General features: G+C 49.0%; 8 protein-coding genes across 12 annotated transcripts; 3 read left to right on the top strand and 5 right to left on the bottom strand.

The window, feature by feature from the left end:
* Positions 1-110: 110 nt before the first annotated feature.
* Positions 111-731, bottom strand: FOXG_07988 (uncharacterized protein; the record flags this gene model as incomplete). The annotated part of the gene is made up of 1 exon (XM_018386703.1): positions 111-731. One exon carries the CDS (start codon positions 729-731, stop codon positions 111-113), a length of 621 nt encoding a protein of 206 aa, XP_018243885.1.
* Positions 732-1,050: 319 nt separating this feature from the next.
* FOXG_07986 (uncharacterized protein) lies at positions 1,051-2,885 on the bottom strand. Its single transcript, XM_018386701.1, has 3 exons — positions 2,453-2,885; positions 2,091-2,388; positions 1,051-2,023 (listed from the first exon to the last, which is right to left on the bottom strand). The coding sequence occupies exons 1-3, from the start codon at positions 2,466-2,468 to the stop codon at positions 1,453-1,455; spliced, it is 885 nt and encodes a 294-aa protein (XP_018243884.1). The 5' UTR covers positions 2,469-2,885; the 3' UTR covers positions 1,051-1,452.
* A 332-nt stretch (positions 2,886-3,217) lies between these two features.
* FOXG_07985 (ribonuclease III) lies at positions 3,218-4,457 on the bottom strand. The gene has a single exon (XM_018386700.1). The coding sequence runs from the start codon at positions 4,393-4,395 to the stop codon at positions 3,358-3,360; it is 1,038 nt and encodes a 345-aa protein (XP_018243883.1). The 5' UTR covers positions 4,396-4,457; the 3' UTR covers positions 3,218-3,357.
* A 737-nt stretch (positions 4,458-5,194) lies between these two features.
* Positions 5,195-5,666, top strand: FOXG_07984 (uncharacterized protein; the record flags this gene model as incomplete). Its single annotated transcript, XM_018386699.1, has 4 exons — positions 5,195-5,233; positions 5,283-5,488; positions 5,548-5,597; positions 5,644-5,666. The coding sequence occupies 4 exons, from the start codon at positions 5,195-5,197 to the stop codon at positions 5,664-5,666; spliced, it is 318 nt and encodes a 105-aa protein (XP_018243882.1).
* Positions 5,667-6,887: 1,221 nt separating this feature from the next.
* FOXG_07983 (uncharacterized protein) lies at positions 6,888-9,431 on the top strand (the record flags this gene model as incomplete). Its single annotated transcript, XM_018386698.1, has 4 exons — positions 6,888-6,995; positions 7,098-7,181; positions 7,237-8,853; positions 8,904-9,431. 4 exons carry the CDS (start codon positions 6,888-6,890, stop codon positions 9,429-9,431), a joined length of 2,337 nt encoding a protein of 778 aa, XP_018243881.1.
* Positions 8,902-11,565, bottom strand: FOXG_07982 (uncharacterized protein). Of its 5 annotated transcripts, none has more exons than XM_018386694.1 (4): positions 11,216-11,565; positions 10,911-11,078; positions 10,434-10,850; positions 8,902-10,371 (listed from the first exon to the last, which is right to left on the bottom strand). In XM_018386694.1, the coding sequence occupies exons 2-4, from the start codon at positions 11,043-11,045 to the stop codon at positions 10,210-10,212; spliced, it is 714 nt and encodes a 237-aa protein (XP_018243877.1). In that variant the 5' UTR covers positions 11,046-11,078; positions 11,216-11,565; the 3' UTR covers positions 8,902-10,209. The 5 variants fall into 5 exon arrangements, with proteins under 5 accessions (XP_018243877.1, XP_018243876.1, XP_018243878.1 ...); XM_018386695.1 differs by having other exon boundaries at positions 9,950-10,371; positions 11,181-11,549; XM_018386693.1 differs by having other exon boundaries at positions 10,911-11,565.
* A 271-nt stretch (positions 11,566-11,836) lies between these two features.
* FOXG_07981 (uncharacterized protein) lies at positions 11,837-13,738 on the top strand (the record flags this gene model as incomplete). The annotated part of the gene is made up of 3 exons (XM_018386692.1): positions 11,837-12,504; positions 12,574-13,581; positions 13,630-13,738. 3 exons carry the CDS (start codon positions 11,837-11,839, stop codon positions 13,736-13,738), a joined length of 1,785 nt encoding a protein of 594 aa, XP_018243875.1.
* A 512-nt stretch (positions 13,739-14,250) lies between these two features.
* Positions 14,251-16,149, bottom strand: FOXG_07980 (uncharacterized protein; the record flags this gene model as incomplete). Its single annotated transcript, XM_018386691.1, has 9 exons — positions 14,251-14,415; positions 14,474-14,703; positions 14,753-14,795; positions 14,843-15,101; positions 15,156-15,305; positions 15,358-15,365; positions 15,414-15,583; positions 15,640-15,679; positions 15,733-16,149. The coding sequence occupies 9 exons, from the start codon at positions 16,147-16,149 to the stop codon at positions 14,251-14,253; spliced, it is 1,482 nt and encodes a 493-aa protein (XP_018243874.1).
* Between the last annotated feature and the right edge of the window lie 1,043 nt (positions 16,150-17,192).

The following is a 17,192-nucleotide window of genomic DNA, read 5'->3' as shown; positions in this document are numbered from 1 at the left end:
TTCGTGAGGAACATGAACATCTCCTTATCGTGGTTGACTTCTGACGCCCCGTTGACATACTTGATGCTATGAGGTATGGCATGCTGTTGTCCAGGTGAACGAGCCGAATTCTAGTTGACTCGACGCTCCTGGTCTTGACTTAGCTGCTCCTTTTTGATATCCGCCTCGAGAAGCTCGCGGCGATGGTTGATCTCAGCCTCACGATTCGCGGCTATCTGCGAGAAATTTAATACATTACGCATCTGCTCGTAAGCTTGGCGCTCGCGCAATGATCGAGCATTGGAAGAGTCAAGAGTTGGTCTAGGGATATTCTCCGTGTTTGGGATACCTGACTTTGCTGGAGCTTCCATGTTTGCGACCATGAGGCCGAGTTCCTGGGATATAAGGCCGAGTGGCACATCTGCTTTGACCTGACCGCCGTGCAGCTCTTCAAGGGCTTGAAAGCGGCGCCCTTCCTGGAAAATGCGTTCACGTTCGCGAACAATGAGGGCGAGGAAAGTCTCTCGATCTCTGACTGCGTGAGTATTTAGAGTATCGAGCTCTTTCTGCAGGCGATCAAGCTTCGTGAACGAGGAAGAGCTGAGAGAGTCCTTGAGTTTGTCGTTCTCGCCGATAGGGCAGAAAATGGCCGGTGCGCATGACATCAGCCTTGGGATGATGGGATGACCTTCAGGGTCTAGAACCCCCATCAGAGGGTCAATGGTCGTGGCAGGTCGAGGAGGTTGCGCCATGGCTTTTATTTAAGTGTTTTGGTGGGCTGTAGTATGAGACATGGCAAACTTTGTGGCTGTTTGTGCAGTTGGTGTTGCACTGAGGCTGATGGTGCCGGAGGTGAGTGGGTTGGTGGAGGGCGAATATTGGAGGGTTGTTGTAATGTGAATGGTTGGGCGACTGTGGTTGTACCTGCATATAACGGTAGGTAGGCAGCCTTAACGGAAGTGAAGGTGAAAATAAGGTACAAAAACTGTCAGTTGATCTGACCCTTTCTTTTTTTGGGGGGCTAGGCTTAAACAATATTCAGTCGTCATGAAACAAAGTCTCAACTCGTCTCGATAAATGGCTTGGGAATTTCTACAACAAGTGCCATGTGTGCCAATATCTACCTGATACATACTCCAAAATACACAATAACCACGCTTCTCTTGTTACAAATACAATGATAAACCCCAAACTCCATAAAGCGCCTAATATTTATGATGGTACACCGAGAGCAATAATCGTTTAGTTGCCCGACAGAAAGTCTAATGGGGGCCTTTAGTCATTCCCCAGCTTGAGTTATTTACCCTCTGTGGCCCAACGTATGCCAAATTAGCATGACAGTTCGACAGAGCCATGGCAACCATCCAATATGGTGAGAGGCAGTGTTGTGCCTTGGTGATATAAGCCTGATCATCGTTACCATGCTGGGTGACCTCGAGGAGTGCTGTCGTCGGATCGTACACTGCCAAACCATCACCCTCGAGAAGGCAACACATTTCGAACATATTCCCTGACAAGTTTGACAGCTGCCCTCACCAGATCTTCTAGGCGACGGTCCTTGCGCTTTCTTAGCCATAATAACACGACAGTCAGAATGACAAAGTCGGCGAACAAATGCTTCACAACCACCCAGGCAAACCACTTCACCAAAGCTGGTAAGCTGCGCTCCTTCTTTGCCCGCCACTCTCGACCTGTTGTAATTTGTTCTCGTAACGCAGCTACCTCGGCAGACATGGTTGTCAGGGCACGCTCGACCTTTCGCTGCCACCGACCACTAACTCGATCGTGATTTTGCGATCCATCGATATCATCGTCCTCGAGCTCTAATTGCTTCTGGGACCGGAGTTCCGCTTCGTCGTACTCGCTCATCGGTCTGATCTCTTTCATAGGGCCTTCGGCATCGCTTGCTTGCGCAGCGTCTTCGTATGGTTGGGATGCACCGGCCGATCGATTCGCTCGCGGCGACGATAATGATGAGCTTGGGCTGTTGTTCTTGATCTGATTCCAGACAAATTCGAGTTCCGACACAAGTTCTTCGGCATCCCTGGGAGACTGTGTTAGTGTAACCCGATCGTACCGTGACCTAGGCTGGGCTTCAGGAGAGCGCTTACGGCGTGGTCGCATATCGATGCATCGTATCTATCAGCGCCTCGATATACCTTCTCTTGGATTCTGTTCGGCTTAGTCCTTTTTGCAGATTCCATGCGTCCCATTTGTCCTTTTCGCGCTGTAGGTCGTCGGAAGCCATTCCGGAGGCGGCTGTTGGACGTTCCATTACACCGTCGACATCACCCTCCATAGCCTGCTTATAAAGTCCATATAGTCGGAGTCGATCGGTTGGAGGTGGTCTCGATGCGCCAGTCTTGGGTATCTTTTTGACGGTATTGAGAGCGTGTACAAACACGCGATCTGTATCATCACGTCAGCCACCGTGGTACAGTATATTAGGCACAAATTGAAAAATGCAGCATACCTACTGAGTCCGCCATATTGCCGGTTATGTTTTATGAAAAAAGATGGCTCGCGACTCGCAAATTGCCGCCGACAGAGGTGGTGGCGATTGCGTCGAGCTCAAGCTCAACCTTCGAACTGGGGTCCTTTATCGGACCTGGAGCCCGTCCGGACCGCGGCTTGTTGGCCGAGATAACGGAACCCCACAGGGAGAAGGTCCCGAATAGAAAGGAGAATAACAAGCTCGCAATTGATTGTGAAGTGACGGGCGTATTGAAAGAAATAAAGAGATAAATAATTAGTTTACACGTAGAAGGCAATCAAAAAGGTCTAGTCGCCGTGTATTATGACTCCATTAGGATAGAAAATAAGAGGGTCGTTCGAACTAAGATGAGTTAATGCGATCAGAAGCAATTGGATGATGATGAAGATAGATCTGCTCCTGGAGCATGCGGAGGCCCGTTTATCGGCAAATGTTTGACCTCGGCGCACTTCACGGCACGCCAACACGGGCATGGGGGATGTGCTTTCAGGGCCGGTTCCACTAAGGTAGAAAAGGGTTCCCCAGGGGTAACTTAGTAGCTTCCCCTCAATACCCACCTGTATCTGGGCCTAGAGTCATTTCACATGGGAAAGTGTCTTGACCAGGAGCTCGGCCTGATTTCATGATCACAACGGCATAAAATAACTACTAGTTAGAGTTGAGCGCCAACTGATCAGAGGATAGACATTTTCAGGCTTAAATACCTTCTTGTTTTATTATTATATACATATATATATATATTTATAGAGTTATTCATTATTGGATTTTTTTAATTAGCTTGTTATAAAATGGTATTTACTTTATGATTTTTGAGGAACTATGCGATGTATTCATAATCTCATCGTGACCCGGGTTTCATGTTTCCAGAATTCTCTCATCCAGCATTATGCCTGAGCAGCTGGCTCCTTTTCGTGTGCTTCCTTCATCCAAGCCTCTTTCTTAGCTTCATATACCTTCAATTGCTTCTTATTCTCCAAGACAGACTTCGCTGCTCTCTCACCAGCTTCTTTCTTTCCGAGAGCCGTCCCGAAACCCAGCAGCTTCCCGGCCTCTCCCCACCCATCCAGATAGATGCCAACAGTAAACAAGGGGAGTTTGAGGTTCTTATCCTTCTTGTTGCAAGGCATATCTTCGTAACGAAGTTTGATGCCCCTGACGACGATTGCTCGAGAAAGGCGATCTTTGTTGGTCGATGGCGCCTTGGGCTTCGCGGTTGGTATGGCTTGTGTAGTGACTGTCTGTTCCGTGGGTGGTGTAGTCGCAGAGGATCGAGCCAGAAATCGCTGACCTTTCAGGTCGTTTTTACGATGCTGCTCTGCTTGCCTGATTTGGTCCTTGATTGTCCGAGCCCAGAGCGCTTTGAGCCAAGCGACGGCGTTCGCGGCCCCGTGCTGGGGATCTGATTTGACGACTGCTCCAACGTATGCCTCGAAAACGTCGCCTTGAATCTTGATCGTCTCCTTGTCTCTCCCGCTTCGACGTATCATATCCACCATTGAGCCCATATCCGCGGGAATCTTTGTTTTATGCTGCATGCCGTATTGTCGATAATAATCTGAGAGTGTGAGGTTACGGACCAGTTGTTCACGAAGTTGACTACTTCGTCCGGTGGGGAGGTATTCGAAAGTTTCAAAGACCAGCTCCGTGGATATCATTTCGAGGGCCGCATCACCATACCACTCCAATCTTTCGTAGTTAGGCTCTCCCAGCCCGGGATGTCTGAAAACTTGCTCCTCTAGTTCTGGGCTTATCCGTGGCAGAGGTGGTAGGCTTGGAGGGATGTCTGCCACGGTCCAGCGCGACACCCCAGGAGCGACAGTGGCAATAGTCCCAGACAGAGGAGCTTTTTCTGAATTAAGTTGCACGCGCTTGCGTGGCTCATCCTCTTCGCTGTGAGCATCTTGATTCGGCCTTTTAGACATTGTTGATTCTTGTTATAACGGGACGCGAATTAAAAAGATAAGTCTCGTGTTTTTCGATGTTTCATCCAATCTTAGGGACAAGACCCACAATTCAGCTATGAAAGTTCTCAGCTGGCAGAAAACTTGATACTTGAACCATGAGTGACAAAAATTCTTGGACAACTTTAAGATACCGTATTTGAGATGAGTTTCATTTGGATCTTTTTTAAGTACTAGCTTCGTAAGGCATATAGGTAGTCGATGTACTTTCCGCACCCTAATTCAAGATCGTTAAGTCTTCTGACACTCGTACCATGACAACATTTAGCCTCTGTGGCCTGCATGAGTAAGGTACTGTAGATGATTTGGGAATTTGAGCTAAGGGACTGTATGGAAGCTTGATTTTAATTTCTAAATTTATATGTTTTCTTTCTTATATTGTTTCTATCTAGGCTATTAAAACTACTCAAGGTACCTACCTTAAGCTAGGAAGTAGAAGAATAACTCAAGTTTTATGAAACATTTTATGAGTATTTAAAATAGAATTATAATCGCAACAGCGGATTCTGTAGACAATTCCCCAAGTACTCGTCTTATGTAATTTTTGATCGATTTCCAACTTGTAAATCTAGTCGCGGGCGCCCAATATCTTCAATGGAGTGGAGGCATCGGAGTTTTGGTTGGTCTCAAGGCACTCCTCTGAGTGATCCACTAGATGCTCGCCCTGGCCAATCAAATGTTTTGCTCAACTTCACATCAGACGTCAAGTCAAGCTTCAAAAAAGTTAACAAGAGCAACAATTGATGCCAAAGACGCCACAATGAGTGTCCCACGAGCGCGTATATTGGACTTGGTAAAGGTGAGGCTGCTCATGCTATGACTTGGGTCCATCTAATGACATTCTGCAGGCGCAATGCCAGGTCTTCGCGACCTCATACAACCCCGAAGGCGTACGCATGGGCAATAAGGTCCTGCGACAGCGATTAAGAGGACCGGCCATGGCGGCGTACTATCCTCGAAAGACAGCGACGATCAAGGATCTAAAGCGCGAGTTCGGACCGACACTGGCTACCTGGGATGAGGGCGAGGAGGATCGCTTCGAGTACATTGAGGAGTAAGCTAGATATCGGGAACCTCGAGGATATGCATAAGTGCTGACGGCGTGATCTCTAGGCTCAAGCTCCGTGGAAAGAGTGCACCCAAGAAGAAGAAGGGACCTCCAGGTATGTCGATTGTACCATGCCGGGAAAAGCTACTAACACCCGACAGCTCCCACTGGCAAGAAGCGATAAATCAAACAACAATGACAACGATATTTCCAATGTTGGCCCTGGCGGCAAAGAGACATCTTACCATGGATCATGAGTGTTGAACGATGTGCCAATCCATACGCCAATTGTACGACTCATAAAGCTTGATCGAGGCATAAAGGTGGCTGTAAGAGCCAATAGACCTCCAAGTGGCCTTCTATCGCCGTATGTATAATCATTTGTATCAGTACTCATTGCATGAATCGTATTTCGAAATTTCTACTCTTTGTGCTGTCCCTCTCGATGTTCAATCTAGTGGGCTGTTCGACTATAGATATACTCCAACAACTCGGAGGCTTTTCGCATGACTCCTGAACCTAACATTGACGCCTCGGCCAAAGAAACATGATCTGTGCTAAGGTAACAAATGCATTTGCAAACACACACCAACTCCGCTCAATCAAAATTGTGTCAAAGGTTTCCAGTGAACTCTTTGATATCACAGCTGCCTGATCATAAGCCTTTTCTCTAACATTGTGTCGCGTGGAGTCAAGGACTGACATCTAGTTTATTCCTTTCGCTCTTACATCAGCTCCTATGGACATTGACTCCTAACTGAAGCAAAAACTTTCGGCTAGAATACCGACCACCTTCGATACAAGTCCAAGGTTAGGAGCTTAGGTTGGCATGTGCGCCATGTGTTGCGGAGCCTGTCCTGCATATATCGATGTGTCTTATGAGACTGAATCATACACGATTCGGAACACTGACTTTCTTGTATGCTCGAACAAATTCGAGAATTCAGGGTGCCATGTCGCTGTAAAACCGCATGGTCTTCCATAATATGCCCCTATTTGCTTCCACTGCCAGTCGGGTGCCCGCTGGGACTGACGCTTGCAATAAAGGTGGAAGGAACACTGGTGGTTGGGCTGTTACTGTCGGCTGCTGGCACCTGCCGCTTCTATGCTTCTTTCATCCGCACTTCCCTCCTGCTTGGCCCTGCGGAAAAGTTTGCGTCAGTGAATAACCTCCCCTTCCTTCACCACCATCCTCTCTCCCTTTTCTTCCTTTTCTTCACTCTCCCCTCTACACTCTCTTCCTTTCACAATCAACTCCTTCTTGGACCACAAACTTGACACATCTACACTCGTTCACTATCTCATCGTGTGTTCCCTAGAGCTCACTCTGTCATCTACGATTCTTATTTGATTGTTACATCACCAAAACCACTTCGTCGAGGCTCGGATCAATTGTTGCGACATCATGTCCTCAGCTGGGTCTACTGGGGTATCTCCTGAACGGACTGTCCCCATCTTCGCTGCCAGTGTGCAGGCCGAAAACTCAAATCCCTTGCCACTTGTCCCGGGCTCGGTAAGTAGACTTTTCCCACATCAACATTCTTTAATAAAGTTCATCCTTGATGGAATCTCTTCTTGCCAACGTTTAAGAACCACCTACTAACTCCGGACGCAGAAGGAAGCTGGCAAGAGCATCCCTGCAAAGAAGAACATCGCCGCTCTATCCACTTCGAAGTTGGCGAATCAAGGCCTTCCAAAGGTGAAACCAAGCGTCTGTCCAAGCTGTCTAGTTTGCAAGTTGCTGACCGTGTTAGAAGATGAAACTCAGCCATGATAGCTCGACCACCGATCAGGTGTACCCTGTGGATAAATTCCTTGCGAAGCTCTCCGAGCAGCAATCTGCCCTGAATCAGCAAAACGATGCCAACAAGCTCAGGGACGAAACCAACCAGTATGCGAGAGCATTTGATCATGCATCTTCGAGCAACTCTCTTCCCGTCACTCCTGCTACTGATGCTTTCCCGAGCACAGCTCCTACCACGCGCCCTGCAAGTGCCACCTTGGATGAAGCTCGTAGCGAGAGCGAAGAGGTAATGCGTTTGAAGTTACAGCTCGCTCAGGCACAGAACGAAATCTCGAAGCTTGATCAAGAACTAGCCGAGACACGCGTTGTGAAGACTACAGCCGATGTGCCCCCTTTCGGAACCCGTGGTCCAGTTTACCCCCCTCGCGAGAATGCCTGGGGCCCTCCCGATGACAGTCATTCTGACACCAGTGACGCTATGTCCGCTTCCACATTCAATCGTACCCGAGAGATCTGGGGCAATCAGCCAATTTTTGCCAACACAGTCCAGACACCAGTCATTGAACCAACCCCAGGAAAATGGCTCGGAGGGCGTCTCTTCAGCCAACCGTGTTCTGAACCTACCGGAACGCCCTTTCCCGTGATGGAAGGATATCGAAGTGAACGCCTGACCCCAGATACGGAGATGATGCGATCGAACTACGGGCGTCGAGGAAACCGCTTCGAGGGCCGTTTCAACTCACCTCAACCATTCGGACCTGGCTGCGGAGGAGGATTTAATAGTCCCATGAATCAGTCCGACTACATGGGAAGTCCTGCACCTGGAGCACCGTCGAATGCTCCCCAAGGATTGGGTCCTATGGGTGTGTACCCACCATATCCCAACCCCGCTGGAACACCTCTCTCGCCTCACGCTTCCGAGTTCACCACTGGTTCTGGGTGGAAGAATGAGGTCGGTTTGCCTGCGTTGTACTCACACAGGACGCTAAACCCGAGACAGGTGTTGGCCCCCGATGACCAGACCTACCTCGCTCCGACAGAGCCGCTGAATTATCGCCGTCTTTTGGATCGCAATGTGAACTGCAACTGGAAGTACATTGTCGACAAAATCGTCTGCAACAACGACCAACAAGCTTCCATCTTTCTGCAGCAGAAGCTCAAGGTTGGAACCGCTGACCAGAAGTTCGAAATTGTCGACGCGATCGTCGCCCAGGCCTATCCATTGATGATCAACCGCTTTGGCAACTTTTTGGTGCAGCGATGCTTTGAGCATGGGACACCTGACCAAGTCATCAACATCGCGGAAGCCATTCGGGGCAACACGCTGAATCTCTCTATGGATCCCTTCGGATGTCATGTCGTTCAAAAGGCATTTGACTCTGTTCCTGAAAACTTCAAGGCTATCATGGTCCACGAGCTTCTTCGTCGAATCCCGGAAACGGTCATTCACCGTTATGCCTGCCACGTCTGGCAGAAGCTTTTTGAGCTGCGTTGGACAGAGTCACCCCCACAAATCATGAAATTTGTCAATGACGCTCTGAGGGGCATGTGGCACGAGGTTGCCCTGGGAGAGACCGGTAGTCTTGTCGTGCAGAACATTTTTGAAAACTGCCTCGAGGAGGATAAGGTAAGTTGTCCCATTGATCGTCAAAATCATAAGCTAACTCGTACCAACAGCGCCCTTGTATCGAAGAAGTCCTTGCCAACATTGACATCGTCGCCCATGGGCAATTTGGCAACTGGTGTATCCAGCATATTTGTGAACACGGTGCTCCCCCGGATCGCAGTCGAGCTATTGACCATGTTATTCGTTACGCCGCTGAGTACAGTACCGACCAGTTCGCTTCAAAGGTCGTCGAGAAGTGTCTCAAAATTGGAGGTGCAGAATTCCTTGGTCGTTACCTAGACCGAGTCTGTGAAGGTCGTCGTGACCGTACTCGCATCCCACTGATTGACATTGCAAGTGACCAATACGGCAACTATCTCATTCAGTGGATTCTTAACAATGCCTCTCCCCAGCATCGCGAAATCGTTGCTGCCCACATTCGAAAGCACATGGTTTCACTGCGAGGGTCCAAGTTCGGCTCCCGAGTTGGTATGCTTTGTACCAACCACGCGGTCGCAACTCGCCCTGGTCCTGGTGCTGGCCCTGGGATGGGCGGACGCATGGGACCTGGGCCGCGCTACAACAATGGTTACCGCTAGAGTCTTTCTACCTTGCCCATCGATCTTTGACATCGACGAGGATATCTGCCTGCTGGAAATTCAGAGCCTCCCCCACTCTACCCTTGTTTTCTTTTCATTCTTTTTTTCATCCGTGTCAAGGAACCCTATCTGAATCACCAATCATTCCACTCGTCAAGATCACGCAACAAACCAGAATATGTCGACCTTTCTTAAGAAACATCTTCCAACGCAAGTAATTTACAGATCACACGTCATCCTACGCCTAGCTGGCTACAGCCTGCTCGGGTGCCTTGGACACATTATGGTTATCGATTTTGCAATATGGAGGAGATGGCAGATGCTAATCACCACAGCAGCCCTCGCAGGACTGGCCCTCTTATCCCACCACTCATAGGCTGCTACTCGGAAGGTGAGCGGGAACGCGCCTAATGGGATACTAGAGCCACACTTCTTCAGTCAATCAGCAAGTATGAGTGATGGTGATCCGAAAGGATGCCCTTAGAGGTCGGGGAGAGTTCACGAGTTTGTATGTTGTTTTTCTATGCGGATGCTGGGTTTCGGCGTCTCCCTATAGCACTCGGATTGTTACGGTAGTTATTAAGCACCTTTTAATAAACGATTGATGCTTTTATTATCCTATATGCCTCTCCTGTATACTGTGATAGTACGTCGCCATATTTATAGTACCTCGGTGATTTTGTTCCGCCCAACGTCAGAATCAAGTGTATTTTTGCCAGCGATCGCTACTCCCAACGCCATTGATGCTATATGATATTGAGAAATGGCGTTCTGGAATCTAAGAAGCCCCAGCTGCCGAAGAAACAGGCCCATCGTCTTGTACTGGGGGAAATTCTGTATCGAGTGCTTTTGGTAGGTCGGGGAGAACAGGCATGTCAACTGTGGTATCTTTTTCCCACGGCTTTCTGGGAACAGCTCTCGCTCCAACTGGCTTCACAGCCTGTATCAAGATTAGCATAGTAGAAGCGTAGGCGCGCTGTCGCCGCTCAGATTTGGACCTACAGGATCTCTGACAACAGTGTTTGGGATCTGGCGGATACCAGGCACAGGCTTGCCTTCTTGGATAAGTTTGATCATTTCGGCAAATCCCATTGGGTAACTTGGTTGATCTTGTGAGCCAGACTGAGCAGCAGCGGTTTTCCGATCAACGTAGAGATCTGTTTTTGGTGCAGCTTTCTGCCAGTCTAGGACCGGCGCTGGAGAAGCATTGGCTTCGTCTCGCTGACGATATTCCTCAGGCAAAACATCCGGGGGTTGATGGTCAGAATTGCTGGCAAGCCACGCCTTGTAGGCGCTGAATTCAATACTGACACCAATGCGCTGAGCATAGTAGAATATTCGAGCGTGGATAGCCATATCTGCGAGAGATGCTTGAGGGTTTTGCTGGCCTGGTTCACCAAGAATAGCGTAGAGACCAGACTGGAATTAATGTCAGTGGCCGACTTATAAATCATATAATATTATGTGATATAAAATTACCATAAAGTTCTTATCTTTTGTCCACGGGTATGTGTCAAATGCAGTGAAGATTGCAGTTTCATCTTTCAGAGCTCTGATGCGGTCAGCTCCCGTGAGTGACCTTGGGGCTGATGAAGCCTCCTGCTGTTGATCCATCGGAGGAGGTCTCGATTTGGTGAGTCTTGATATCTGCAGGCACTCAATGAGTTATGAACACAGATGTTGACACATGAGGTTTCAATGTCATCAAGAGAGTGTAACTAGTGACAATGTGCAAGGGTTCTCACTAACATGTGAGAAAACAATCCGGGGTTGGTAAAGCTCACAGGACTACTGCCTTGGTCAAGGCTTGACTTATTCAGGACTTAGGGTCACCCAGCACAGAGCCTCTGAAACAGCAGTGAAGAGCGAGAGCCTCGGTAGACGTCGGTGTATACACTGGTGTGAGTTAAGCTCAGGTCGGCTGCTATTCCGCTGGCTCACGTGGGGCTGACCGACTAAGACGTGAGACGTGACTATGAGAATGTGAGAGAGCTCGGGATAAATCGCAGTGTAAGGTCTAGGTAGGTGTTTTGTATGAATGTGCAAAGAAGAGGCAAACAAGTCAGATCATGCAAATATTAAATATTCATTCAAAACATCAAGCTCCGATCTTCGCAGTCACTCAAGACTAAGCTTCACCTCAGGCTATAATTACCATCTCAGAGGGGAATGGCCGAGATAAGATAGCGCGTAGACCCACCTACACCACTAGCTTTCATCCACCTTCATCATCTATCACTATCACCGTCCTTCTGTTTCCCCTTGACTTTGTCTACTTTGTCATCGGTTATTTTATTTGTTTTTTTATATCAAGAGTTCAACAGTTTCTGCCTTTTCTTCATAACCATAGGTTAATTCTTCAATCTTCTGCCAGGCTGGCCCTAAGCTCCCCCGCCGTCGTCCAGATGAATCGAGCCGCAGTGAGAGCCTTAAGGACGACCTCACTTTCGACCGTCCGCACCCTCTCCCGCACTCCTCGTCGTGGTTTCGCCGTCTCGTCCTTCGCTCTCGCCCAGGCACGATCCAAGGCTAGTGCACACGCTCGAAGCGCTCGCCGCAACCCTGCAGGTGCCATTCCCCTAAGATCCTCTATGTACTTTCGTCGCCTGCCAGTCGCGCTTGTATCCAGTATCGTCGTCGGATACGGCGCCTGGTACTCTCTCAACAGCTCTGACATCCCCCCCGGCTCGGGTGTAGGCTCTAGGACTAGCCTCGCGTCAACTCAGACAGCGGATGTATTACCTACTCGGACTGTTCTCGTAGTGGGCGCCGACGAACTTAGACAAGGCACCATTGTTGGCGAGGGGCCCATCTCCAAGGCAACTAGTGACGACGGGCGCCGCATCGTCGAAATGTTGACACCCGACCAAGCAACACAGAAGCTTCGACGCCTCGAACAGTCTTTTTCCGTCAGCCGAGGACAGGGTGTTACACGTTACGACCTGGTACAGCTGCCCAGTAATGACCCTATTGAGGATGATCACGCCGAAAAGATTGTTCAAGTCCCCAGCAGATCTTCCGTCGAGACAGATAACAGCGATTGGATGTTTTGGGGTGTTTTTGACGGCCATTCGTAAGTGTTCATCTTGTGATAGAGCTTGTGTCACAGCTTGAAAAGAGGGTGTTGACTCACACGACATAGGGGATGGACTACTTCTGCAACGTTGAGGGAAAGCCTGATTAACTACGTCGCCCGCGAATTGAACGAAACCTACAAGAAGGCTTCCGGCGATCTTCCTTCTGAGGATGCAGTAAACCTGGCCATCAAGACTGGGTTCAACAACCTGGATAACGAGATCGTTCACAAGAGCGTGGAGAAGGTGTTCAAGGGCGGTTCCAAGACTGTTGCAGCCGAGCTTCTACAGCCCGCTCTATCTGGATCGTGCGCCCTGCTGTCATTCTACGACAGCCGCAGCAACCTCCTGCGGGTTGCATGCACTGGTGACTCTCGCGCAGTCCTTGGCCGCAGGGCAGGGAACGGAAAGTGGACAGCCACTGCTCTATCAGAGGATCAGACGGGTAGTAACCCTCAAGAGGTTGAGCGCATGCGCAAGGAGCATCCTGGGGAGGACAACGTCATCCGAAATGGCCGTGTTCTTGGTGGATTAGAGCCTAGTCGTGCCTTTGGAGACGCCGTCTACAAGTGGAGCAGAGATGTTGCCTGGAAGTTACGCGAGAACTTCTTCGGTCGCAGCCCTTCACCTCTCTTAAAGACTCCTCCCTATGTCACCGCCGAGCCTATCGTTACAACTACCAAGGTCCACCCCGAAAATGGCGATTTCCTTGTCCTGGCAACCGATGGCCTCTGGGAGATGCTTACGAATGAAGAAGTTGTTGGCCTTGTAGGCAAGTGGATTGAGACTCAGGGACAGTCTGGAACCAACTCGCAGTTTGATGCTGCATGGAACAAGATCTTTGGCTCATCCAAAACACCTTTACCCGTTGAGGGGAGCAAGACCGCCGGACCTGATGGCAACAAGACCCCTATTCGCGTTCAACAATGGGGCATTGACCCGGATGCTAAGGATCGGTTCACCGTGAAGGATAAGAATGTTGCTACACACCTTGTCCGAAACGCCCTTGGTGGCAACAACGACGAGCAGGTCTGCGCTTTGCTCACGCTGCCTTCGCCTTTCTCGCGACGATACCGGTAAGTTATGACATTGGTGTTAAGTAGCTTATTACTAATAATTCTTAGTGATGATTTGACTGTTCAAGTCATCTTCTTCGGCCACGGGGAGAAGACAGGCGAGGTAACCGTCAATCTCGAGGCTACAGCTGGAGAAGGTGTCAAGGCGAAGTTATAAAGTAACCATGCTTCTCACTTATTGTTATTTATCTTGGAGACCGCAGGAGAGGTTGTATGTACTAGTACGGAGGTATTGCTAATGGAGTTTGGCGGCGTTTGCAGATTCCGATGAGCGAATCAAGATATCTTGACTTGGATCATTCTATTGTTGTTGTTGTTTTCATGAGAAGCGCGCAATGACGAAGACCTGTTTTATGAACGGCATTGTGGATGATTTTGGAGTTCCTGTCAGGGAAATAAATGGCATTTTCCTTGCGTTGACTTGGTCATGCCACTGGATGTTTGTATCAAGGAGTTTCCTTTAAGACGAATTGCAGTAGCGAGATCCGAAAGTTAAATAAATAGTTGAGACGACTGCCCTTATGCTAAAGATACCTGACGCCGGTTTATGCTGACCTGGATACCTCGGATATGCTAGACCTGCTGAAATCTTGATCAATAAGACTGTTATGATGAGACAAAAGGAAATGGCATAAAAACAGTGCCATGCTGCAATCAATCTGATACGCTCTATTTTCCATCCTTGGGCCACAGAAGTTTTCTCGATTTCAGACTCCAACACATTCGGATAAAGATGAGAGCCCAGACGATGATGATTGCAGCGGTCATGACAGAGGCAAATATATGCAGGCCATCGCTATCAAATATTTTACCCATGACACTGGTAGCAGTAACCTAGAGGAAACCCATTGAGCATACAGTGAGAAGTGCTGCGGTGAAAAGGGTTACATACAAGAGCCGTATTGGGGAAAACGAAAGACCACCACGTCATCTGGAACGGCAAATGATGGCCTGAAAGAGAGTATTTCCATAATGCGCCGACACAAACAATGAAGAACCACATGGCAAGGCCCCAGAGCCAGAGGCTGACGAGAATGCTGATGACTTTAATGATAGCAGCAAACTGAGGGTTGTCAAGAAAGTTTGGAGGTATTACCAAGTCTGCTTGGCTGCCGAGTTGAGCTGATGTTGTCAGACATGATACATATGTTGCAAGGCATTAGAAACGTACCTATGCCAGCAGCGGTAAAGCCATAGGGACCGATAGACATGAACTAGTAAGGGTCAGCAAAGTTAAAGAAAGGAGAGAGTGCGTGCGTACGATACCGGGTCTCTGCATATCCCGCGGAAGCTTCTGCGTCATGAGGCGGTATATGAAGGCCGACGAAATCATGAAAGCGATCAGACAACCGGTTCCTTGAATAGCAGTGGCCCCGAGTGCCATTGCAACAGTGTTGGTTGATAGTTTGTGACCAGCTGAATCTGCAGCCGCGATGAGGTTTGCTGCAAAGGGGGCATTGAGTAACAGAGGGTACGCTGGGAAGACCCAGGTTGGCGTCATGGTATGGACGGGGAAAATTCTGGTCATGACAGTCAGCAGGCCAGGTCAGAAGAGCACATAAACTTGAGCGTACAGAGTGGACCATAATATAAGATATAGAAATGCGCTGAGAGAGACGCTCAGGGCAGCGTAAACCCAGAAGACACACTCCATAGTGTGGACTAGCCATACGCCGGTGTACGGAATACCATATTGGCAGGTGTTGATTAATATTACAGCAATACTGAGTTTGTCAGAATATGTTTGAACCCCGATAATAGCTATTTGTTGCTTACGAGACCAACTGGTTGTTGTTAGTTTAATAGCATGCCATAAGAGGAGGGGGTCCTACTGAAGCTGATATGAAGAGCGATTCAACTTGGTCCGTAAAGGAGTTTACGAAACTCCCAGGCCTCAGATGGAATCTTGTACATATAAGAATACAATTCATTGCAAAAAGGACAATGTTGAGAAAAAAGAAGAAGAGGCCAATGCCACGCAGCCAAGGTGCTTCCCACTTCACTAGCAAGAGTTAGCTATTTTCTTCCGGGACGTAGCATCAGGGACGGTGTATTTACATGAGTAAATAATATTTGCAACGCCTCCAGTCGACATGGTCTATTACAGAGTTAGCGAGGTCAGCGACAACGGAAAGCTAGACGTTGATATACCATAGTGAAATATGTCCATTGATAGCAGGCGATGCGATCTCGAATGCTAACCTTTTGGTTTCCGGGGCCCTTCTCGGCTGTTGCGATGACATGGTTCAAGCTGTTTGATGTGAGAGTAGACTCATTGTTGAGCAATCGACCTGGACGGGCATGACCATTAGTATGCTCAGGAGCTATAGCAGTGATATATGATGGCCGTTGAGATAGGGCCGGCCGCGGCATGACATGATGTCTTGAATGCGCCGTCCCTGGAGCAGCTGGAGCCGAGGCCACAACCGAGAAGAAGGGTGGGTTCTCTTCAGACGGAGACTCATAGCCCGTAGCCAGGGCCGAAGTCGACCCCGATGGCGGGACCGGAGACGGAGACGGAGGCTGCAGCTCGGCTCCGGCTACCATTGGATCACTGGCGGGGGCCATTCTGGAGGAGGGCCGTCAATGTCGTCGGCGCGACGGGCGAGTAGCTTGGAGACGCAATAGAGAGCCACGAGGGCACTAGGTTCCATATGCGAAAAAGCAATATGGAAATAAACCAAATGCGCGACGAAGACGAGATGGTGGAGAACTAGGGTGCCAAAGTTGGCGAGTGGCATAGTGAATGTTAGGGAGTGGTAGTGACGGGATAGTGGAGGGCGTGATCGGGATTAATGCCCTGTTTTTTCGGGCTTCGGTGAGGAGGAGCGGGAGATCGGGAGAGGGAGCGATAAAGTCTTGGGCCCAAGACAGATCGGCGCGAGTTTCGATGTTTGTGTCGACAAGATAGAGTCTTTATTCCTATCCGCGTGAGCCGCTGGTGGAGGGTGCGTTTTTCGGTGTAAGGGTGAGGTGAGGTTGATCAAGGATGAAGATGAATGAGTACAGCCGGTTATACAAGCTCCTCTAAAGAGAGCCCAGACGGGGCTTCTTTACGAATAAATTGAACATCATTCAAACAAGCGTAGATGAATCAATTTCATCCCATATCTTAAAATTCGGGATACCATTATTTGATCAGGGATTGATACTAGAAAGAAGCGGATTAATCGTCCCTAGCATCCTATGGATGACGATTTCTTGGCAGATTCCTGCTTGTGTACCCAACGCCAAACGTGCTTGTAATAAAGGCTAAGTAACCAGCATGAGAGCTAGTACAGCCATATCGTTATAGTCACGCTCCTTGACATCGCGCCTCGTTAGCGCCCAGAACATCTTACTCAACACAGACAATGCTTTCCATCGTGAAGAGGTGATCGGCCCTGAGAGATCACTATCAAGATACAGGGTAGCGTACCTATGTTTCGAACCATCACGTGAGCATTGGGGAGGCACCGCCGGCATCGCCCTCCAAATCCGCCTTGATCGAATACTATTTGACGATAACGGGCAGCAATTGATCATTCGGAACGATCTCAACTGAATACAAAATATCCAATTTGCTATTTTGTCTATCATGGCTATTGACAAGGCTTCCACTGGAGACATGC

This window comes from Fusarium oxysporum, chromosome 4 (genome assembly GCF_000149955.1).
Source record: "Fusarium oxysporum f. sp. lycopersici 4287 chromosome 4, whole genome shotgun sequence".
NCBI lineage: Eukaryota > Fungi > Ascomycota > Sordariomycetes > Hypocreales > Nectriaceae > Fusarium > Fusarium oxysporum.
This window is presented reverse-complemented; position numbering and strand designations above follow the sequence as displayed.

Coding starts and splice junctions, on each gene's coding strand:
- FOXG_07986 (XM_018386701.1), bottom strand. Junction 2,024..2,090: donor CATCGATATGCGACCACGCC/GTAAGCGCTCTC, acceptor ACAGTCTCCCAG/GGATGCCGAAGAACTTGTGT.
- FOXG_07985 (XM_018386700.1), bottom strand. CDS start 4,395: ATGTCTAAAAGGCCGAATCAAGATGCTCACAGCGAAGAGGATGAGCCA.
- FOXG_07982 (XM_018386693.1), bottom strand. CDS start 11,045: ATGGATCAACAGCAGGAGGCTTCATCAGCCCCAAGGTCACTCACGGGA. Junction 10,851..10,910: donor CAAAAGATAAGAACTTTATG/GTAATTTTATAT, acceptor CATTAATTCCAG/TCTGGTCTCTACGCTATTCT. Junction 10,372..10,433: donor ACACTGTTGTCAGAGATCCT/GTAGGTCCAAAT, acceptor ATCTTGATACAG/GCTGTGAAGCCAGTTGGAGC.